A 24,399-nucleotide genomic window follows, 5' to 3' on the forward strand; every position below is an offset into this window, starting at 1 on the left:
CATATGAACTTTATTACAGGCTGCTTAGATCTACTCATTAGCAATTTCTATCAGTGGAAGAATTTTTCTCTTCTAAAATATCACTGAAAAGATGTAGTTAATATGGTTAAGAACGTGAGCTCTGGAGGCAGACTGGTTCAGCTCTCGGTCTGTCACTGATTAGTTAGTTCAGTGACCTTGGTTACTTAACCTGTTTCCTCTTCTGTTAAGTAATAGTACCTTCCTCAGAGTTGCTGCAAGGATTACTTACATGAGGTAATCTCTGCAGAGGGTGTAGAGCAGTGCCTGGCACATCAAAAGCTGTGGGCCTCTTTGTTGCATTCATTAACGCTGTTGTTAGAAGATACCCAGTCAAAGTTTCGAGAAATGCCTTGTGTTGCTCAGAAGATATGTGAATCTGTAGCTCTGTGTGTTGTGCATAGTTACCTAAACATCAGAGAAACTGGAAGCAGCTGTAGGACATATTCACAGTGGGTGTGGCTGGGAGCCTGCAGTGCCATTCAGCAAGCAGGCCGCAGCCATAGAGGCAATGCATGACCCTTCCCACTGGGTTCAGACTCCCTCGTCCCCTGTCTATTCACATGCCATGTACTGTCTCACAGAAAGGTCTGGAGGCTTATCTGTGGGTAACTTGGTTGTCCAGAGTAGACTCTACTGGGAGGCAAAGTTTTTTCCTTTATGGAAACCTTTAAGAAACATCTGAGACTAAAGGTTTAGGAAGAACACGAGTAATTGGTATACTAATTACAAATCTCATTTTAATCATTTGTTTCTGATGTTGATTCACCTCTAAACATCTTCATTTAGTATTAAAACTAGAGTTTGGGTTTATTGTCTTTACATGCTTCTTATCCTTTGGTGGAGACATGCGGTCTTGGCATTGTCAAAAGATCAGCAAGGGAATCAAAAAACAATGCGCCTGGGTTTTCAACCAAGTAGGGTGCCAGCTCACGAACTAGCATTTCAGCTGGGTTTTGTGTCTGTCTGTGGAAGAACTCCATGTGCTTGGCACTGTCCTAAGCACCTGACAAGAGATCAAATCACTGAACCTGTATAACAATCCTATGAGGCGGGCTCCATTATTACCTTGCTTTTCAGGCGAGGAGCCAGACGTAGTTACATACCTAACACAAGGTCACATTGCTGGTTTTTGGTGGAATTGGGATTTGACGCTTTCAGTCTGTTTCCAGATTCAGTTTTCTTAACCTCAAGACTATGGTGTTCAGAAAACCCTAAGAAACGGTTCAGAAAACCCTAAGAAACGGTAACACGGTTCTCGATTAGCTACTTATACCGTATCAGCCCAATAGCCTGGCTGTTGTCCCCATGTTCACATTCATTTTTGCCTACAACATTTACATGGACACACAAAACTCAGTTCTCTTTTCTGGAACTAAGATGGGAATTTTTATTCAAGTTCTTTCCAGGCTGTCTCTGTAAGAAAACAAGAGCTATTAAAATTTAGCCTTTTTTTTTTTTGGCCTTTATTGCCTCATTTTCCATCCCAACCATTCATTCTTTAAAAATTATAATCTCTTAATTAAGGTAAAAAATGATTAGAATGAAGTTTAGGAAAAATGATGAGTTGCTCAACCTCACATCACTGAATTCTGGAGGAATTTCTGGGACCCGTAACGTACTTATGATCCTGGCCATGAGTCAGTTCGGTAGCAATAAGGTCACTGGGTCACCAGATGCTAGCAGGGTGCTCGGTTGAGCTCTCCAGGCCCTGTTCTAAGAAGGTCTTGTGTGCTGGTGGGAACATCACCAGGAAGCTCAATGCAGCCCCTTCTCAGCTGTGTACTTTGAAGGGAACCCTTCTCAAGTGAGACTGAGGGTCTTTTGAAACTTCAGCATCCCGGAAACCAGACACCATATGCTTTGGGAGGAAGCTGTGGTTGGGTTGCTCACTCAGGTAGAGGTGAGGCCACTCTAAATACACCCTCAGAACTATAAGCAGTACCAGAAACTGCAGAGGACAGGCCTCAGGCCTTCTCTTTCAATTACATACCTCTTTTAAACTAGAAATGCAATCATCTTGGGCTTCCCTGGTGGCTCAGATGGTAAAGGATCTGCCTGCAGAAGACCTGGGTTCAATCACCTCTGCCCCTTATTAAATAATTCTGAAGCAAAAGGCCTACTAAAATAGGTATAAAAATAGAGAAATGCCTTGTAGAAGCTTTTTGTATTTTGACAGTCACAAGACCATTACTATTGAACGTTTATTGAGCTCTAACAATGTGAGAGGTGCCACACAAAAATTCAGACACAGTACCTGCCCGGTGGGCTTACAATCTAATCTAAAGGACATGATCATTTTTTAATGTTCCCATGAGTTTGCTGTTTGTGAAAATGAGGTATTAACTGCACTGGTCAGTGCAGGAAAAGAGCCTATGATATTAGACTTTTTAAGCAGGTTCCCTATGCAAGTAGGCATGACTGCTCATATTATTCTTTTAAACTGTCGTCTGCATGTCCCCAAATTTGATTTCTGAGATATATGTAAGTCTGAAAAGATAGATACCAAATGCACATTTCTGAAAATCAGGGGTCAAATCTGGCACCTAGTCCAGAAGAAAAAGTCTGGTTATATATTCAAAAAAATATTTTTATTCAAAATTGGCCCTGGGGAAAAAAATAGTGACGGGGGCCAAGTTCCTGTTGGGGGTTCTTAGAATGTCCACAAGAGCAGGTCCTTAGGGGAGCCTCTCAAAGGCCCTTAACTCTTTTGTTTTCATAGCCCAGAGATGAAGTGCTTAGCATTCGGTGGGTTATGTCTGGGCATCGGCCCTGGGGGTGATGTGTTTGAGGATAAAGCCCTCTCGGTGGCTCACAGATCACCAGGCAGATGACTCCTGCCTCAGCACTGGCCTCTGTCCTTGGCAATACACCACTCACGCTAATTTAATGCCTATCTCCAGAGAAGAACAAGACTACCAGACACCCCCAGGATGTATCAGGAATTTTGTAAAAATGTAACCTGTTAAAATGCCTGTTGCTGATACCATCAGCAATGCTTTATGAAAACTTGTCCTTTTCTTGTCATAAAGTCAAGTGCTAAGTAACACTTTTGTTCTGTTAACCACTTAGCAGGATAAACTGATTTCATATGGAAGGAAATGTAAGATAACTTATATGTATTTAAAGCAAGTTATTTCATTTTCATTCTCATGATTTATGTCCTTTTATCTTTTGTCTCTTTGCTCTGATCCTGATAAACTAATAAGTCACCACTTACTACATTTAAATTCCCAATCCTTTATTCATGTATATCTTGAGTTTCAGTTATGATATGAAATAAAAGACTCCAGGGCTGCATTTTGTAATGATACAAGTATCCTGAGGAAATACTTTCACAGAAGCCTTTTTCTAATACAATTTTCACCTGTGCTTATGAAAAGTATCAAAAAAGGCCAACCGGCACGTTCTGGAATGTATGTTCTGAACAGGTATCTAAGAACAAGTGGGAAGCGCTTGCCTTTCTGTTTTGTAAATTCAGCTTATGCTGACAAGCTGGACGTCTCAATAATTTGATGTGAAAAAGTTGCCTGAGTGTACATTTGCCATTTTATAAAAGAGCGAACAAATCCATACCCCCACCTTATCTTACAAAACAACCCTTAGTATTTTTTAAGTTGCATGAAAAACAAATAACAAGTAAAAAAACAAGCATAAATGCATAATGAAGGGCTTTGAGCTCTTGTTCCAAGGAGTAGGTGAAAGAATTGATATAAATGAAGCTGAAGTTTTCAGAGCTTCTCTTTAAATAGCTATGCTAAAAATATTTCAGCTGTCTAATCTCTGTACTTGCTTCATTTTTACTAGAACACATTGTGTGAGCCGCAGCTGAGTTCCTATATAGGATATATCCAGAATGCAAATCAGGACAAGGCAGATTTATTCAGAGTTTTCTTTTGTAAATTGAGCCACTACTGTTTGGTATGGGGCTGGGTGGGGTGGGCACTAGAAGGGTTAAAAATCAGTTAGCCTGATAAAGACATGCTAAAGAAGGCTTACTTTATTTGAATGGTTATATCAAGACTGGCCCCAAGTTCAATGAGATATTGAGGATTCTGGATTGCTTGAAAATCCTGGTTTTGAGGGCACAGGAGCGTGGTCTGAATGGACTGTTAGGAACGTATTGTGCGTCCAACTGAACACAGAACTCATGCTTACCACTCTTTTTTTTTTTTAACATGACAGGCTCAGTTTTCTCACATCGGTGCTTCTCTCCATGCTAGAACTGCTTATGTCTACAGAGTCCCTGAAGAAGCGAAAATCATTTTTTTAGCCTTAAACATAGCATATGGAGTTCTTCCCCAGCTCCTGGCCTACCGCTGTATCTACAGACCCGAATTCTTCATAAAAACAAAGGCAGATGAAAAAGTTGAATAAAAACATTGTTTTATGTTCTTTCTCTCCAGATGACTGACTTTTGTTATCTTGGTACCTATATCTGGTCCCATTCCACTCTCTTCTCGTACAGGAACATTTACGAATACATCAATTCTTGCTCTGTACTCTATATCATAGGAGTTATGTGGGTAAATCTTTTTTTGAAGGAAAGTTGAAGTTATTCAGAAAGTCTGTTTAAAGAAATACATTTCAAGGTATTTGTGAATAAACAACCACCTATCTCAATATTCTGTTTGCATATATTAAATATAAGTGTGAAAAATTACAATTTAGCTCCTATAATAATGAACATGAAAAGGAAACTATTCAAAAGTGAAAATGGCCTATGCATATTAAAAATTTCAAACTAGCAAATACAGATTGGAAATATTTTTGCATATAACATGTATATGCTTTATGATCAACCTCAATATAAGACAAATTATCAGAACATTTAAAAATGTTGTTTGAAAAGTGTTTTCCCAAGGAAAGTGAATTATTCACTGCTGTTTCAAAAACTGCTTTCACTGAAATTTTTTAGTGAGTCTAAACAGCTAAGAAGGGATCTATAACTTTATTATTACCTTTATTTTACTGGTGACTGGAAATATTTCTATTGTGTTTGTGTATATTTTTAATAAATTATTTTTGGCCTTTTATGAAGACAAATCATATTAAATTTGAAACATTTTATTTTCTTTTTCAGAAGAAGTTCTGTGTTCTTTAGCTTTTTTGTTTTAAAAATCTGTCAGTTATACGTTCCAATTCAAAATGTCATCTACGTTCTCCTTATGTTTTAGTGTGAGCGATGAAGAGGACTTTTGATGAATTAATTACATTTCCTTAATTTTAAATTAAAATATTCAAAATTAAAAAGTACCTTGTAAGGACAAAGAACTGGATTGGCATTCCTACTCTCTTTTAAATGAACTGTTCATCATGTGGAAGCGTGAGTCGAGTATAATAGAGGAAAATCAGTATTTGCTAAATGAGAGAAACAAACCCAAAACACAGCCGCCTCCCGCCTCCTCAGTGCCCAGGAGTGGTAAGTGGATCCGTACTCTTACGCCCTCAGGTGCCATCGTCACCACTCCCATCATCACCAGCATCATCACTAATGGCCCTAAGCTTTCAGAGCTACTCACATTTTTTCCTTCATGCTGTTTACTAGCTCATCACCAAAATAAGAAAACCTAAAAGAAAATGGTGTCCAGGATCAGTGCATGGATAATGTCCAGTGTGAATTTAGGGGTCCACTGAACTGGTAAGTAACACAGATATGCAAGCAGTCATGTAGCCAGTTCCTCTCCCTATCCCCCCAGTGTTAAAAAAAAACAAAAACAAAAACAAACACAAACACAAGCCCTAAAACCCAGAGTGTTTAAAAAAAAAAAGAAAAAGCCTCACCTGCACTTGATTCTCTTATCAGCTTGCTGTTTACAATTTTTGCTTTAATATATGAATTACATTAATACCTCACATTACATATATGAAGCCAAATTACACTAACTTAGTTGTTTACAACCTCAACTCTTACTCCCAGTACACATTCCAATAAATTTATTCTGTAAAAACAATACATTTTTTTGTTTTTGATTTTTTTTACAGTAAACTTTTCAACTACAAACCTCGAATACGCGAAAGATGTTCCAAGGACAAGCATAACAGGATTGATAAAACCCAAACTGACTAAATGTGTTCTCACAATATAAGTTGGCATAAAAATAAATAAAATTTTCTATTATCACAATTGCAACAATAATGTACACATAATAATGGTTTGTGGATGAGTATTAACTATTCTAGTTCCAAAAGAAAACAGATCATTTAAAAGTCTATATTTAAAAGTCAATGCTTTGTCTTACTTCCCATAGGGCTACTGCTGAGTCCAGCTTTAAAATGTAAAGTATCCAGCTTGAGTGATTAGCTCAAATTGTATTGGCATTGGGAGAAAATAAATCATTGCCTTTACCTTGGAGTAACACAAAAGACTCACTTAACTTCACATATAGAAACTGAGTTTGTGTACGTAACAACATGAGTTTTGAGAAGTATAAGTTGTCAACTAGCTATTTCTAATACAGAATAGGTATTTTACAGTATGATTCAACTTTACACATGGCCTCAAAACTGAAGGACAATTTTAAGTTCACCTTCAATATGCCAACATTATGTATCTAGGAGTTGGTTCCTGGGTTCTGTCACAGAGAAGAAATCCTTTAAGCATTATGTTGAGTGGTCCTTTTAAAAAAATGCTAATTTATATTTAACTGAGTGTTTGGTGATGGTGGAGTAAAGGCAGGAGAGTGATGAACATAACTGCCTTGATAAAGGATCCTAGACTTGTATGAGCTTGTGCAAAAATCTTGATAATCCTTAGTGGTTAAGGGCAACTTCATGCAACCAAATAACATGAAATTAAGTCAATAACCTTAAAAAAGGCTAAAATGTCTTTTTTCCCCCAAACACATCAGAGAGGAATGTGAATAATGTACATACAAACTGGGGTTCTGTCAATGACAACAAGGACTATGTGTTGGTTCATATCAAATCCGAGAATATTGGACAACCAAACGTATAACCTTCTTGTGGTTTTCTTAGTATGCAGCATTCATTGTGGTAGTTAGGTCTGGAAAAAAACACAAAGAAAACAAGCTTTTAGATGATTTTGGATATTAACAATATAAGCTACCCACATCTTTATAGTATATACCTGGATTTTCTGAGATTCCAATCTGCATTGCAGCATTAACAATACTTAGCAAGAACAGTCTCTGAGGCTTTGCTTTATACCAATCATTGCAAAAAGCTAAAGGAAAAACTAGGGCATTTTTAGTGTAAACTTTGTCTATTGTCTGGCAGGACACAGTGAAGTAGCGTGCACTCTGTAAAACTCCAGGATAATGCATTGCTGGGATACATAAAGTTAAGGAGAAAATGGAGATAATCCATCTTTGTGAGGATTCTGGTATCACAAAGAAAGGTAAATTTCTTAAAATTTTAAAAGTATTTGCAGAGTTGCAAATTATTCTGTGTAATATTTATAACTTAATTACTTGTGACAGTATGGCTCAATGAAATACAAGAATTAATAATACTAAGTCAAGATGTACAAAGAGAAAGGAAGCCTAGATTTTTGTTCAAGTTTAGATTGCTTCCATTTGACAAAGATAAAATACTTCCATTTCCTAAAAGGATTGTGTTTCAGTTTGGGTCCCATTTTTAATTGTGTCAGGTTACATTTCCCCACCGGGATGCTGTTTTTGTTTTCTTCACCATTAACCCAAATACATTAAACCCCTTAGTACTATTCTTGTGGGATAAATGAAAGAGGGAACTCGGGCCCCCAATACTTTTTCTGGTAACAGCCTGATTCAGCTCTTCACTTCACTAAGTGAATGAACTTGTTTGTAGGATGGCATGTGGTCATTAATGGGTATGTTTTTCACTTATGTAGCCGAACTCTACCCTGTACCATACATAATATACAACTAATTCCAGAACCTTCAAATAGGAAAGTTTCTAAACCTACTATCCCCACAAGATAGCAGAAATACATTTCTTAGTCTTCTTTGTTCCTACCAAAATGAGAAAGCCAATCTTTAAAAAACATTACATTTAAAATCTATGGACTTGCAAGATACAGTGCCTGGTGACTCATTATTTATTAACAAAGAAAAGCGCTAGAAATAAGATCATACTCACAGGGTTTAGAGGATTTTCCTCCCTTGTGAAGGAGGAAACCACCCATTAAAACTACAAAAAATTGTTAATCAACGAAAGAAACTTCTTTAACAATGTCTTTTTATTAATATTAATATGAAAGGCAATACATTCTATGTTTACATTGGTAGAAAATTCACAGTAACAACTACTCAATCCATGTTGCTGCTGCTGCTGCTAAGTTGCTTTAGTCGTGTCTGACCCCATAGACGGCAGCCCACCAGGCTCCCCTGTCCCTGGGATTCTCCAGGCAAGAATACTGGAGTGGGTTGCCATTTCCTTCTCCAATGCATGAAAGTGAAAAGTGAAAGTGAAGTCGCTCAGTCGTGTCCGACTCTTCGTGACCCCATGGACTGCAGCCTACCAGGCTCCTCCGTCCATGGGATTTTCCAGGCAAGAGTACTGGACTGGGTTGCCATTGCCTTCTCCGCAATCCATGCTGAAGAATATTTTTAAAACACCTGGTCTGATGGTAGCCTCAGGATATTATTAAGTGCCCCCAACAAAGTGAAAGTGGTAGCAGAATGTGACTATAACTTTAAGGACATGCTTTTTGGGTGGAGGTACTATTAAATGGGTGCTTATATTGATAAAGTCAAATTATAAATTAATTTTTTAACTTCTCATACCATAATCACTCTATCTGCACCTGCGTATGAAAAAAATACCTTGCTCATTCACACTGGTAGATGTTCTAAATAGTGTTCTGTTTGCTAGACTGCGAATCTCCTCCACATAAGCAGCTAGAACTTGTGCCTTTATGCACTGGCTGCCATGCTCAGCGCCACACCAGTTTCATACTGCACAATGGCTGGCTAATCCACTGGGTTCTCTCTTAAGGCATTTCAATGTGAGGTACACCAACAGGCTGAAGGATACCCAGAACATAGTAAGCAGAAGTTACAGGCTGGAGAAGTCATAGGGTCTTTTTATGGAGCACCAATTTTTCTTGGAAAAATGGCAGATAAACTATGGTTACTCAGACTTGGGTATTTGGCATTTTGTCAAAAATAAATGAAACGAGCCTATTACTCCATGGAAAACGACTGACAGTATTCATTGCCAATGATAAAATTTGGGCTTTTAAGTGAAGATTAGGATTCTAGAAAACGTAAATCCTCTCTACAATCATCAGCTTCCAAAAATGTAATTTTTTTTTTTTTGGACAAGATAGATAGTGATATTTAAAATGTGATTAGAAAGATTTCATAGTGAAATATTTGGAAAACTTGAGTAACTCAGGGAACAGATATTTTCCAAATGTGAAAAGAGATTCATAGTGCCGGATAGTCCAATGGATTTTAACCAGACAGAATATAAAAGGTTCAGATTCGACACTGCAACTAACCTCCAAGAAATGACCACTTACAGAATTGGTGTAATATCAAATATACACAATGACCTCAAAAGACTATTAAAATACTCCTATCTCCATTTTCAACTACATGTCTATGGAAGACCATATTTTCTTCTTATATTTTAACCAAAATAACATATCACAACAGTCTGAATACAGAAGCAGATATGAGAATATGGCCTGAGAGTTTCTATTAAAGCAGACATTAAAGATATATATTTTTTAAATGTAAAAAAGTATAATTTTTCTCAAGAACTTTTTTTCAGGGAAAATGTGTTTTTCACAAAAATGTGTTATTTTATGTTAAGTAATGGGTTTACTATTAAAGTAAATTAATAAATATCCTTAAAATTTTATTTTTATTTCTAATTAAGTAAATATCAATAGCTATAACCAAAACTCTTTGGGGCCCTCAGTAACTTCTAAGAGTAGTAAAGGGGTCCTGAGGCCAAAAACCTTGATAAACCACTGGCTTGGAATAAATGAGAGTGAAAAATGAGGCTGAAAAGATGGAACTACGGTCAGAGTGATAAGGCCACTATATGCGCAAATCAGGAGACTGGGCCTGCTGTGGAGGCACCAGCAGCACCAGATGGCAGAGAGAACAGGCCCTGAGTCAGAAGAGTAAAGGCATGGTGTGGTCAGTGGCACAGCGAACCCTCCGGCTGTCCACCCCACATTTATTCCTCCTTTGCTCCTCCCCACAACTATGTGACATCGTTGTGATTTGGGGACTTGACTCCAGTGTCAGGGATGGGCAGAACCTGACTGGTCTAAGCCAGTTCTAATCTCCTTGTTGTCAGCGCTTGGTTCAGGGTGGGGCAGCTTTCTGACAGGGATCTCAGTGACACCTGCCTCCTTAAATTCATACCCTTGTGTAAACACCCTACCTTTTAGAGTAGGCTAGATCTTGTGACTTGAGTCTAATGAACTGAATGAGGCAAAAGTGATGGGATATCGCTGCTTCTGAGACTGGAGAACAAAAGGCTGACATCCGTGTTGCTCCCACCCTCTCTCTTGCTAATGAGCCAGCTGCCATGCTGGAGCCGCCTTATGGAGAGACTCACGTGGCAGGGAACCAAGGGAGGCCTTTGGCCAACAGTCAGTGAAGAACTGAAGCCCTCAATCCAACAACTGTGACTGACCAAATCCTGCCAACAACTTCCTGAGTGAGCCTGGAAAAGGACCAACCCCCAAGCCAAGCCTCAACTCAAAAATGATTTGAGCTCCTGCTAATACATTAATTGCAGCTTTGGAGAGATCTGGAGATAGAGGTATCAACAAGTTACATCTGTTTTGGTTCCTGACCCATAGAAAATGCTATTTTAAGCCACTGAGTCTTAGAGTTATTTGTTTACGGCAAGAGGTAACACAGCAGGTGTTATTATCTGCATGGTGTCCTGGCCACAAAGTCACCTCCACTTCACAGCCACGTGAGTCAAGAAGGGAGCTCTACGTGCCCTGCAGCCTGCCCCTTTCTGCTCGTGCTCCTGCTAGAGGAGTGAGGATGAAGGCAGAGAGCATCCAGACATAAAGGGAGTCTTGGAACTCTGTGGGCTCCTTATAAGAACCTCTTCTTCCTTCAGCGATATATGTAACTTCCACCCCACCCTCTGCCCTGAGACAACAATCCTTTTGGAGGCACCTCTGGTGGCTCAGACAGTAAAGAATCTGCTTGCAATGCAGGAGACACAGGTTTGATCCCTGGGTCAGGAAGATCCCCTAGAGAAGGGAATGGCTATGCCCTCCAACACTACCCTCTGCCCTAAGCCATCAATCCTTCTTCTTGCCGCAAGATGGGCTCCAGAGCATCTATCACATCCTGGACTCTCATCCCTGACACTTTGTTGTGTTCATTTACAACCTCATCTCTTAAATGCAAGCCTCCCCCCGCCCCCAATTCCTCAGTCTCTTCCACTGGGTCCCTTGGATATCACAAACCGTTCAGTTTAGTCGCTCAGTTGTGTCTGATTCTTTGCGACCTCATGGACTGCAGCATGCCAGACTTCCCTGTCCATCACCCTCTCCCGGAGCTTGCTCAAACTCATGTCCGCTGAGTCAGTGATGCCATCCAACCATCTTATCCTCTGTCATCTCCTTCTTCTCCTGCCTTCAATCTTTCTCAGCATCAGGGTCTTTTCCAAACAGTTCTTCACATCAGGTGGCCAAAGTACTGGAGATTCAGCTTCAGGATCAGTGCTTCCAGTTAATATTCAGGACTGATTTCCTTTAGGATTGACTGGTTTGCTCTCCTTGCAGTCCAAGAGACTCTCCAGAGTCTTCTCCAACACCACTGTTCAAAAGCATCAATTCTTCAGCGCTCAGCTTTCTCCATAGTCCCAACTCACACATCCATACATGACCACTGAAAAACCATAGCTTTGAGTAGACAAACCATTTTCGGCAAAGTAACGTCTCTGCTTTTTAATATGCTGTCTGGATTTGTCATAGCTTTTCTTACAAGGAGTGTCTTTTATTTCATGGCTGCAGTCACCATCTGCAGTGATTTTGGAGCCCAGAAAAATAAAGTCTCCCACTGTTTCCATTGTTTCCCCATCTTTTTGCCGTGAAGTGATGGGACCAGATGCCATGATCTTTGTTTTCTGAATGTTGAGTTTTAAACCCCCTTTTTCACTCTCCTCTTTCACTTTCATCAAGAGGCTCTTTAGTTCTTCTTCACTTTCTGCCATAAGGGTGGTGTCATCTGCATATCTGAGGTTATTGATATTTCTCCCAGCAATCTTGATTTCAGCTTGTGCTTCATCCAGCCCAGCATTCTTCATAATGTACTCTGCATATAAATTAAATAAGCAGGGTGACAATATACACCCTTGACATACTCCTTTCCCTATTTGGAACCAGTCTGTTCTTCCATGTCCAGTTCTAACTGTTGTTTCTTGACCTGTATACAGATTTCTCAGGAGGCAAGTAAGGTGGTCTCTTGAAGAATTTTCCACACTTTGTTGTGATCCACACAGTCAAAGGCTTTGGCATAGTCAATAAAGCAGAAGTAGATGCTCTTCTGGAACTCTCTTGCTTTTTTGTGATCCAACGAATGTTGGCAATTTATCTCTGGTTCCTCTGCCTTTTCTAAATCCAGCTTGAACACCTGGAATTTCACGGTTCATGTACTGTTGAAGCCTGGCTTGGAGAATTTAGAATACTTTGCTAGTGTGTGAGATGAGTGCAATTGTGCAGTAGTTTGAATGTTCTTTGGCATTGCCTTCTTTTGGGAGTGGAAGGAAAACTGACCATTTCCAGTCCTGTGGCCACTGCTGAGTTTTCCAGATTTGCTGGTATATTGAGTGTAGCACTTTCACATCATCATCTTTTAGGATTTGAAATAGCTCAACTGGAATTCCATCACCTCCTCTAGCTTTGTTCGTAATGATGCTTCCTAAGGCCCACTTGACTTTGCATTCCAGGATGTCTGGCTCTAGGTGAGTGACCACTCTTTCGTGGTTATCTGGGTCATGAAGATATTTTTTGTACAGTTCTTCTGTGTATTCTTGCCACCTCTTCTTAATGTCTTCTGCTTCTGTTAGTTCCATACCATTTCTGTCTTTTATTGTGCCCATCTTTGCATGAAATGTTCCCTTGGTATCTCTAATTTTCTTGAAGAGATCTCTAGTCTTTTCCATTCTATTGTTTTCCTCTATTTCTTTGCACTGATCGCTGAGGAAGGCTTTCTTATCTGTCCTTGCTATTCTTTAGAACTCTGTATTCAGATGGGTATATGCTTCCTTTTCTCCTTTGCCTTTAGCTTCCCTTGGAAATAACAGTCAGCCATCAGCAAACCTTCTTCATTCCCAAGAAACTTTACTCATCAACTTGTTCTAACTGCAATCTAGCTTCCCCTTGGAGACCCTGCTGCTGCTTTCCCTGCAACCCCTGGTGGTAACCTCCTCTGACGCAGCTCTCATACTACGGGCCCTGGAGGTGGGGAAGGTGACCTTGACTTTACTACTATTTCTAGCTATTCTTCCTCTCTGTGTTTCCATCCCCAGGAAAAAAATCCTTCTGGATTTTAGTCTCAAAGCTATAAGACGCCACCCCTTCCCTACTGTAGTCTTCTCCAAGATTCCCCAGTCACTCTCCCTGACTCCTTGAAAATCTCAGCTCTGGCTCACTGTCATTCAGCATCCTAACTGCTGGATGTCAACAGGCACAGAGATTGCCTTTGCAACACTCTAACCTCTTAGTTCCTGGACTTCCTCCTCCCTAAAAATATTGTCTGCTACCTTACCTTAGCTGCTCATTTCCATGGTTATTTCTTAAACAAGCAATTTTCAACCACTGAGAGCATTTGCAAATACTAGGTCACTGTTTTTTGGGGGAAAATTATGGGAACATTGTAGGTTGGAGTTTTCAATGGCATTTAATGGGCAGGGGCCAAGGGTACTAAATGTCCTGCAATGTGAACAGGACTCACACAATGAAAACCTGTCTTACTGAAGACACCACGAGCACCTGCCCTGCTTCCGTAATTCCATCTAGATATCTAGACATCTTACTATTCCATCTCCACTTGTCTTTCCAGGCCATTCCCTTTATCTAGTACTCCAACTCCAAGAACTCTTTGATACTCAAAATCTGTTGATCCTGTCCCTTCCTCACATCTGTATTTCCCTCTGAACATGTTTTGGATTCCATGTGTCTGTCATTATAATTAATCTCTTCCTCACATACACCCTCAACTCCCTTGCCTCAAACTTCCTTTACTCTGCTCTCTGGGCAAACTCCAATTCTGGATAAACTCGGTTCTTTACTTTTCTGTGATCGCACAATTGAAAACGCCTGGAGAAAAACACACAGCCATCTGACTGCTCTTAAATTAATGACCACTAACCTTGAGTGGGCCCTTCCTGCTGTTCCAAAGTCCAGTCACTTTTGTATTCTACCTATTTTAACCCTTTTCCTGCTCTCGAAATTTCAACACTTCTTCCTGCTCTCACTCTCAATTGTTGACCTTGCTTCCTAAGGAGACAGAAGCAATCAGATGACAACTTTTACAAGCTCTCACCCCAGGTACCCACTTACCTGCCCCTGCGCCCAACAAGAGGAAAACACAGAGTGTTGGACGCAGGGGCAGGTAAGTTCCTTCTGTTTCAGTGCATGAACTAAGGCAGCCCTTCCAGATGTACACTGGAGTTTATGCCTGTTTGCCTTCTGAAGAGCCCTACTTTGGTAATTCTTTCCTACATTATTATTTTGTGCTCATTCCACATTTGGATCATTCTTATCAGCCTATGTGCTACAAATTCCCCCATCAAGAAAAAAAGCCCCTCTTGACCTTCTATCATAGACTGTGTCTAAAAAATATCTGAAGAAAAAAAATTAGGCTGCCTGTGTGTTCAGTCGTGTTCAACTCTTTGCAGCATGGAGTGTAGCCCACCAGGCTCTTCTGTCCATGGGATTTCCCAGGCAAGAATACTGGAGTAGGTAGCCATTTCCTTCTCCAGGGGATCCTCCAACCCAAGAACTGAACCCGTCTCTTGCGTCTTTTGCATTGATAGGTGGATTCTTTACTACTGTACCACCTGGGAAGCCCCCCAAATTAGGCTACTTGCCCTATAAGATATAAGGACACATTATAAAGCTACTGTAATTAAGAAACTGTAGTACTGACCAAAAGAACAGAATAGAGAACCCAAAGAGACCCATGGCTATATGACAGATGACAATGCATATCAGAGAGGAATAGAGAGACTGTTTAATACATGGTGCTGGTTAAATGGTTATGCTGTGGGGAAAATGCAGTGGGATCCTATCTCGTACCCCACACAAAGATCAACTCTAGAGGGATTAAACACTAAATTGTTAAAGACAAAAGTTTACAATATTAAAATGAAATATAGGAGAATATCTTTCTAACTTTGGGATAGGAATGGATTTCTCAAACAATATAGAAAAATGATAACCATAACAAGAAAATGTTGATACATCTGACTACAATAAAATGAAGAATGTCTATTCACTAACAGGTATCATTAAGAAATTGAACAGAAAAGCCACAAACTTGGAGAAGATGTCTGCAATGCACATGACCACCCATGTTTGTTAGAATCCAGAATACGTAAAGGAGTCCTTTACATGTCAGTAGGAAAATAAATTCAATAAGAAAATGGGCAAAATTCGCAAATCAAGCACTGCACAAAAGAGGAAACACAGGTGGTCAAACAGGTAAAAAGAAGCTCAACTTCATTACTGATCAAAGAGTAGCAAATTAAGACTAGAATTTTCACCCACGATATTGGGAAGAATTTTAAAGTCTGACAATGACAAGCGAGTCACAGGGAACTCATACATGGATGGCAGAGTATAAGCTGGTCCAACAACTTAGGGACATAATTTGGTATTATCTTATAAACACCACAGAAACAGCTGTGACTCAGCATGTCCAGTCTGAGTTTACATACCCTTAAAGAAACCCCTGCATGTGTACACTAGGAGACAATATGGAAATATTCACAGCAACACAGTTCCTAAATGCAAAAAGCTGGAAATGACCAAAATGCCTGTCAACAGAAGGCTGGATAAAGAAGTTGTGATATACTTATAAAATTGAGTATTATAAAGTAATGAGAAATAAGTAAACTACACATAACCCCATGAAGGAATCTCGGAAGCACAGTAGTGAGTAAATGTCATCATTTTTTAAAAAGCTCAAACAGGAGAAAATTTAATTATTGTTTAACTATATACCTGTATGTTAGGCATGGGCTAAGTTTTTGAAAATGGAAGGAAATGGTAAATACAACACTAGTGGTTATCTCTGAGTAAGAAGAAGATGGGATGGGAAAGAACATGTAAATGAATACAAGTTATTGTTATATTCTACTTTTGGGGTTGAGTGGTAGGGTCTCTGGTATTGCTTACTACTTGATATTATATATATCCTTTTGTATATAAAATTATATTATTAGACACATGGTAGAAATACAGAATGGGAAGCCATCAGTCACATATGACAGTTGAAGCCACGTGAGTGCCTAAGATGGACATAGAGGAAGCTTTCAGACTAGAAGTGTGCCAAGACAGCCTGGAGGAGAGTGCTCTAGAAAGAGACTGAGAAGAAACTGGGAGAAGCAGCAGAGGAGACTAGTGAGCTGGAGGCACAGCAAGAAGGAGAAAGTGGCCAATGGTACTAAATGCTGCAGACTAAGACTAAAGCAGACACTGGGTTTGGCAATGGGAGGATCACTAGGGACCTTTACAAGAGCAGTTTCAATGAAATAGCAAAGGAGAAACGAGAGTGTTGGGGGTTAAGTCATGAGTGGATGAGACAATGGACACTGGGAGGAAAAAAAGAACTTTTAAGAAATTAGAGATGAAGAGAAAGGTGAAAAGAGTAGGACATATGGTAGAAGGGAGATATCTAAAATGGTAAAGTGAAAGTGAGAGTCACTCAGTCCTATTTGACCTTTTGCAACCTAGAATTCTCTAGGCCAGAATACTGGGGTGGGTAGCCTTCCCCTTCTCCAGGGGATCTTCCCAACCCAGGGATCGAACCCATGTCTCCCATATTGCAGGCAGATTCTTTACCAGCTGAGCCACAAGGGAAACTCCTATAAGGGTAAGGGAGACCTAATACTATTTAGAGGCAGGGAGTAAGGAGCAGTAGGAAAGAAAGGAAAAGCACAAGAGAGAGGGGGGACAAGTGATGGGGGTGAGGGGGGTAACCTTGGAGACAGTAGGGGGAGATGATATTCTGGACTCTTGACGATAGAAATGTAGAGCTTAGTGCTTCTCAAACTGTCATGTGCAGATGAATAACTTGGGGGTTTAGTTAACATGCAAATTCTGGTTTGGTAGGTCTAGGGTTGAGCCTGGATTCTGCATTTCTAACAAGTCTCCAGATGATGTTGATGTTACTGGTCTGCAGGCTGCACATGGAGTAGTAAGGGTGTGGACTGCCTCCTTCGCTGTCATAGGAAGTGCAGCCAGACATGAAGTTGGTAGTAAATGGGAGACACACAGTGGGAGTTTTTGCTATATGTATATTAAAGATACCTAGGATGAAGGTAGCAGGTGAGATAAAAAGAAAACCAAATCTAAGTCAGGTACTCAAGCCTTGGTGACTGTTAGCAGCTCAGTGTCCCTGGGAGGGCTGTGTGGGTAGGTAATGAGAGGGGTCATTTACTGGAGAGGTCGAGAGAAGGCAGGCAGGCAGGCAGAGGACAGAGTGAAGCTGCGCTGTGTAAGAGGAACAAGGGAGTAGTTAGAATTGTCATAACTCGGGAATAAACATGGGTTACTGGAAGCAGGAGACAGTTGAGAGGTAAACAGCATTGACAAAAGCAGACCAGAAATGAAATCAGAACTAAAGAGTAATAACTTGTTTTATGGATACTGTTTTAAAATAATTTGCTGCTGTCCAGTTAGTCTTCATAAAGATCCATGGAAAATGATCAGGGGCAAACCTGCCTTCACTAAAACTTTTACAAATGTTGACTTGCCTGTGACCTTGAAGTTGTTGACAGAGGTTAACACTAGTGAACAAGATTCAAAGTGGACAACTTTCCCCCTTGGTTACTTTAAACATTTATATTCACATATAGTTTGAATATTTAAAGTCCCCTGGGTATATTAAATTACATACTGCTTCTAGGAAAGAGGTGAAGTCGCTCAGTTGTGCCCGACTCTTTGCGACCCATGGACAGTAGCCTGTACCAAGCTCCTCCGTCCATGGGATTTTCTAGGCAAGAGTACTGGAGTGGGTGAAGGAGCAGTATAAAATACCCTATTTTGAACAAGCCATTCATTTTATAATAAAAGAAATACAACTGTCACATTCTGAGGTGGCATTTCATCATTTCAGTACTTCATGCCTAACTTTTCAAAAACTCGCAAGTTGCTGAAGTTACTTTAAAAGAGAATAAACCTGTTTGAGTTCCAAGCTGATGGGCAGGTGTAATTCCCACCTGGCTGTCTTTTGTTCTCAGACCGTGAGCAGCTCATCACTTATTCAGGAGCAGGGAGTGAATGTATAGGTCCAGCTGAGCATGTTCTCCATCACCAAGGCCACATTTACTAACGCTGAGATATGAACCCTGTTCTGAGACAGAGTGCCTTCTAGGTGAACAGGAAGGTAGGAGACGTTACAGGCATATTCTTACCCCTTCACTGGTTTTTTGCAAGTCTGAAGTTGTGTTTCTTGTGTCATTGCCAGCATCTCCACCCTCAGAGCTGCTTTTATTTTCTTCTTCTTTGCAGTCCTTGTCATCTTCATCTCCTGGAGATTTCCGGGACTGTTTAGAGGATTTCTAAAGGTTTAGACAAGTTAAAAATTATAGTCAAAAGTAGAGCCCTGAATGCACAAATGCAAGTGAGAAATGTAGGAACAGCTGGCCTATATCCAGTGTGTGTGGCCTGATACAGGATATAGCATGATACAACATGCAGAGTACTAAGACCAAGCTAAATGACCCTGGACAAGGCATCTCACCTCCCTGGGCCTCAGTTTAACCAGCTGGAAAGGAAGGAGAGGTGGACTAGATAACCTTTTAGTTCTTCCCAGCAGTGTCATATGAAGGGCAGAAAATGAAGAGTCATACACCTGGAACACTATCAATGAATAAATACAGTTGATGGACACCACTCTAGGAAGACTACAGAGCTAGGAGACACCCTAAAGGTCACCTGTCCTTCCCATCATTTCACAGCAGAGTGTGAGGTCCAGAGAAGCAAGATCAACTATCTAGGATCATACATGGATACTCCCATTAGAGCACTTATGGAAGCTGTGAGGTTAATGGCATATATGGCATGACCTTGGCAAAACTTGTACATCACCATGTGATCTGAATTAACTTTAATTTTTTAAATTGTGGAGAATTATTTAAGAACTCAAGGCTATACAGGTGAACTAGCTCCTTTTTTATTATCTTGCTTCTGAAACCAAGATGAACTCTGCAGTGAGGATGAAAATACAATTAGAGTTCACAGCCAGAGCTGCTTTGCAGAACAGAATTAAAATGATCAAAAGCTGGCCCCACTGTGCACTTTTAAGAAATAAAATGTAGCATTTTACTTACACTTCCTTTCTGAAAAATTTTATGAATCTTTCAGCACATGGCAAACAACAGCTAAGAAAACTCATTAAGCCAAGTCACTTTTGGTCTTAACAAAAATGAAGTTAGCAAATTTGAGCTTCCTTAGACAATCTGTATTTTAAAATGCAACTTTTAAAGAGAAAATACCTTTTAACAATGTGACAGAATCTACTGCTTCTATTTTACTTAACTGAAACGACCAACCAAGCCTCAAATGTGCCTTTAAAATGACTTCATTTTTACTTTTTTACATAGAGGAAAGCAGAGATTTAATAATCTGAATGTGGAGTGCCTAGAGTTTAAGTTTAAATCAAGTGTGATGATATAAAAGGTGAAATACTTTTGTTCTCCTAGTAAATACAGGATAATTATCAAAATGGAGTAATTGCTTTACATAGTAATCCTCAAATGACAGTTCCTGACTTGTAATTCTTATGGAAAATAAGTCACAGCTCCCTAAAATTCATAGTGCCTAAAAAGGACACAGACGAGTAACCCTGTGATTTTTTAAGTTTTATAATTTTTCAAGTTTTTATAATTTCTTAAGGCTAGAAATAGGGTGTTACTACAGTTTTGCTAATGAGTCACATTCATTATTCCACTGAGAAACCTGGCTGCCAGGCTATATGTTGTAAGCTTAGGAAGCTCTCACTGGGCGTATGCAGATCATTGCAATCCCTGGAATTTTCGGGAAGGACCCACCCTTCACCAGTTTCATCAATGTGGCCTTAAACTGGTTGTGTATCCAGCCATTGATGTCTTCGGTTTTTAACTAAGATTGCTAATGGTTTACTATCAGCATCAGTTCAGTCTGTTGTGAGATTCTCTTGATTAGCCCTCCTTTTTACAGTAAACAACTTCCATGCAAAGTATGTTTTGCTAATAATTTTCCAGTATCTGTTATGGCTCCAATATGAATCATACATACACTTACTGCTCAAGTGATTTATATATATATGATTTATATATATATAAATGTATGATTTATATATATATATATATCCTCCCTCAAGTGTGCTTCTACTATGGCTTTTCATTATGATTACTGAACTTTTTTTTCCCACAGAAAAACAGAATTGGGTGAGGTAGAGGGACATGGGACTCTTCCCTCAACCTAACTTGGATGCAGTCAGAAAAGTCTGTGAGCCACTGGTTTTCAGTGATAAAGGAAGATCATTCAACTTTAATAAGCAGATGTAGGAAAAAAAATCACGACACACAACAAAAAGGAAACATTTGGAAAGCCAAAGAGAGCAGTGAGGTTACCCCAGGTATGTGGTTCCCAGATTGGCAACCTTAGCTCACGGGTATCTAAGGTCCCATCCTAGACCAACTAAAATAGAAATTTTGGGGTGGGGTGGCACTGGGCAATATATATTTTAACAACTCCATTCCCAGGTGATTCTGGTGCATGCAAAAGTTTGAGAACCATTGTGCTAGCTTATTCAGTTGATACTGAAAATAAATGATGGTTCTCAAGTGATCACAAAAGTTGTGATCTTGAAGGAAGCAAAGGGAATGATTCTTTAATTTAAAAATAGATAAGCCTTGGTAAGTATAGTATGCCTTTTCCTCTTCACTGCTTTACACTATAAGTCCACCCCAGATAGGAGTTCTGTTACTTCTGGTTTTCACAAGAGAAATGAAATAAGGATGTTTAAAAGCCACATATACACACTATTAAATATCTCAGCTACCTTAGAAAACTTAGATAATTTAGGGTAGCACAACACATTTCATAGAAGCTCAGCAGACAATCATGAATTAAATAAAATAAATTCAGTTGGGTGTTTAAGTGAAGTCCAAAATGCTAAAAGAAAGTCAGCTTAAAAAATAATCCCTGTGGGAGACACAGTCTTCCACAGGGATTATTTTTCTAAATATTTTGCTGTCATTTACAAACTTTATCCTCATTTAAGGCAGATACCATGTTCTTCAAGAGGTATACAGGAAGTAATATGCATTTATACAATTGTACTTGTATGCTAGTTGGGTGGGTTTTATAGACTGTAAAATAAAATGCTGACAGTCTAATAAACCCACGATACTTGTTTTAAGGAGTTTCCTAAGTATGCCCAGTCACTAAATACCACAGTCTAAATGGAAGTAACTTCTCTGAGGATTCACCTTTGTGACAGACCCATTACAGCAAAACTTATACCAATCTTTATTTTCAAAGATCCATTTATCCTGCTTAAAGTTTCTATAAGGTGAACAAACTTCCACAATATCAGTTTTTTCAACTGCATTTCTGAATTACTGTATGAAAAACCTAAACTTCTGATTTGTAAATCAAGGATCATGTCATGTCTCCAATAAATTATTGTTACATTTGGAATAAAATTCAAACTCCTTAACATATTCTTGACTATAGGCAGAAACTATGCCTGTGGCCAGTGGTTTGTTATGTACGTGAATACTGAAATGTCTCTGGTCAATACCGTTCAGGTAACCAAAGACATATTTAACACATCTCTGGTCAGTAAGCTGTCAGCACGGTATACCAGTCTCCATTGTTTAGCCTCTGCTGGTCTCTCCCTCCTGATCCTGATGCCTGCCTTGTTGCTATTCAGGAACATGTCAAACCCTCCCCACTTTCAGAGCTCTGCCACACACGACTCTTCCTTCCAGACTCTTTCAGGTCTCAGCATAAACTTCGTCTTTTCAGAAAGGCCTGGCCACTCTATCTCAATAGATGTACTTTGTCATTCCCTGCTCCCATTCATTTCCTTCATAGCCCTTCCAGAATTTATATTCATTATTGGTTTTTACTCTGTGTTTCCACCCCCAATCCACTGGATGGTAAGTTATAGGAGGGTAGGACTGGAGTTGGATTTACCCGTTAGTATCTACCTAGTACAGTGTCTGACATAGAACAGGTGATCCGGAAACAGGACTGAACAAATAAAGAGCCAAAGTACAGTCTTTAAAGAAAAGAGACAAGAGTCTGAGTCTATCTTTACGCTTCCATCAATAGTAACAGACATAGTCCTAAATTGTACTGAAGTCTCCTACATTCTTAAATTCTTCAGAGCTCATCTAGGGATTGTTATCAGAGGGATACCTACTCTTACACCCTTGACTGACGAACGGTCCTCCTCCAACTGAGAAGGTGGTATTTCAGGGCCAAATAGCCCTTAGGAGAGTCCATAGCAGTTACCCTCATGTCTAAGATTACCTGCCTATTCCCTTCAGATGTATTACTGTCTCTAAAGGAAGAGGCTCAAAAGAGTTGATATATTTCTATATGTATTAACAAGGGGAAAGGTTTCTCAGTAACCTTTGAAGTGTATGACTTTTTCCGCTTTGAGCCTGCTTTTTCACTCTTTCTTTTGCCTTTTCCATCTTCCTCTACTCTGTCGCCTTCTTCCTCACTGCTTGCGTCAGCAGTATTCCCGCCTTCTCCCTCGGTTTCTGAAGAGCTCTGTTGCTGAATTGCCTAAGAAAAAAATAAAATATTAGATAATCACATTTTGAAAAATAGCAAAGACCGTAGACTGCAAAAAGAATCATTCTATTTTAATTAGAGAAAGTTCAGCTTACTCTAGATTTTCAAAATAAAGGGCTATCAACTTCAATTTTCCAGTGACCACTTGACATGAACCCTCTTAGAGTAACAGAATTACAGGCATACCTGAGAGATATTGTAGGTTCAGTTCCAGACCACCACAATAAAGCAAATATCACAATAAGGCAAGTCACATGAATTTTTTGGTTCCCCAATGCATATAAAAATTATGCTTATACCATACTGTAGTTTATTGTTTATAGTAGCATTATGTCTAAAAAAACTATGTATATACCTTAAAGATATTTTACTGCTAAAAAATGCTAATCATCATCTGAGCCTTCAGTGGGTCCTAACCTTTTCGCTGATGGAGGGTCAAGTCATGTAGATGGCTACAGACTGATCAGGGTGGTGGTTGCTGAAGGTTGGGGTGGCTGTGGCCAACTTAAAGACAACAACGACATCTGCAGTATCAGGTGACTCTGCCTTTCACGAATGAGTTCTCTGTAGCAGGCAATGCTGTTTGACAACATTTTAGCCACCACAGAACTTTTTTCAAAATTGGAGTCAATCCTCTCAAACCTCGTCACTGCTCTAAGTTTTCGTAATATTCTGAATCCTTTGTTGTCACATCAACAATCTTCGCAGCATCTTTACCAGGAGTAGCGTTTATCTCAAGAAACGACACTCTTTGTTCATCCATAAGAAGCAATTCCTTATCCATTCAAGTTTTAACAGCAGACTGCAACAGTGAAATTATATCTTCAGGCTCTGCTTCTAACTCTAATTCTCTTGCCACTTCCACCACATCTGCAATTACTTCCTCCACTGAAGTCTTGAAGCCCTCCAAGTCATCCATGAGGGTTGGAATCCACTTCTTTCAAATTCCTCTTAATGTTGATATTCTGACCTCTTCCTTTGAATCATAAATGTTGTTAATGGCACTTAGAATGGTGAATCCTTTCTAGAAGGTTTTCAATCAACTTCTTCCCATATCTGTCAGAGGAGTCACCAACTATGGCCACTAGAGCCTTATAAGATGTATTTCTTAAATAATAAGACTTGAAAGTCTAAATTCCTCCTTGATCCATGGCCTGCAGATGGATGTGGTGTTAGCAGGCAGGAAAACAACACTAATCTCATGGTACATCTCTATCAGAGCTTGTGGGTGGCCCGATGCACTGTCAATAAGCAGGAATATTTTCAAAGGAATCTTTTTTTTCTGAGCAGTAGTTCTCAAGAGTGGCCTTAAAAATATTCAGTAAACCATGTGGTCAGTACACTGTGCTGTCATCTAGGTTTTGGTGTTCCATTTATAACACACAGGCAGAGTTGATTCAGCACAATCTTTAAAGATTCTA

General features: G+C 39.6%; 2 protein-coding genes across 7 annotated transcripts in view; one reads left to right on the top strand and one right to left on the bottom strand.

The window, feature by feature from the left end:
• Positions 1-4,423, top strand: part of TM6SF1 (transmembrane 6 superfamily member 1) — a 29,464-nt gene extending 25,041 nt beyond the window's left edge. For all 6 annotated transcript variants that reach the window (XM_081546766.1, XM_081546767.1, XM_081546768.1 and 3 more), the window contains one exon: positions 4,204-4,423. In XM_081546766.1, the coding sequence (XP_081402892.1) occupies positions 4,204-4,395 (192 nt within the window). In that variant the 3' untranslated portion in view covers positions 4,396-4,423. The remainder of the gene's footprint in view (positions 1-4,203) is intronic.
• Positions 4,424-5,817: 1,394 nt separating this feature from the next.
• The window catches only part of HDGFL3 (HDGF like 3), a 73,944-nt gene continuing 55,362 nt past the window's right edge, over positions 5,818-24,399 (bottom strand). The window contains exons 4-6 of the mRNA XM_081546773.1: positions 22,811-22,969; positions 18,595-18,741; positions 5,818-7,024 (exon numbers count right to left, since the gene is read on the bottom strand). Coding sequence (XP_081402899.1) covers positions 7,019-7,024; positions 18,595-18,741; positions 22,811-22,969 — 312 coding nt within the window. The 3' untranslated portion in view covers positions 5,818-7,018. The remainder of the gene's footprint in view (positions 7,025-18,594; positions 18,742-22,810; positions 22,970-24,399) is intronic.

This window comes from Giraffa tippelskirchi, chromosome 12 (genome assembly GCF_054371585.1).
Source record: "Giraffa tippelskirchi isolate mGirTip1 chromosome 12, T2T-mGirTip1v1.2.pri, whole genome shotgun sequence".
In the NCBI taxonomy this organism is placed as follows: domain Eukaryota; kingdom Metazoa; phylum Chordata; class Mammalia; order Artiodactyla; family Giraffidae; genus Giraffa; species Giraffa tippelskirchi.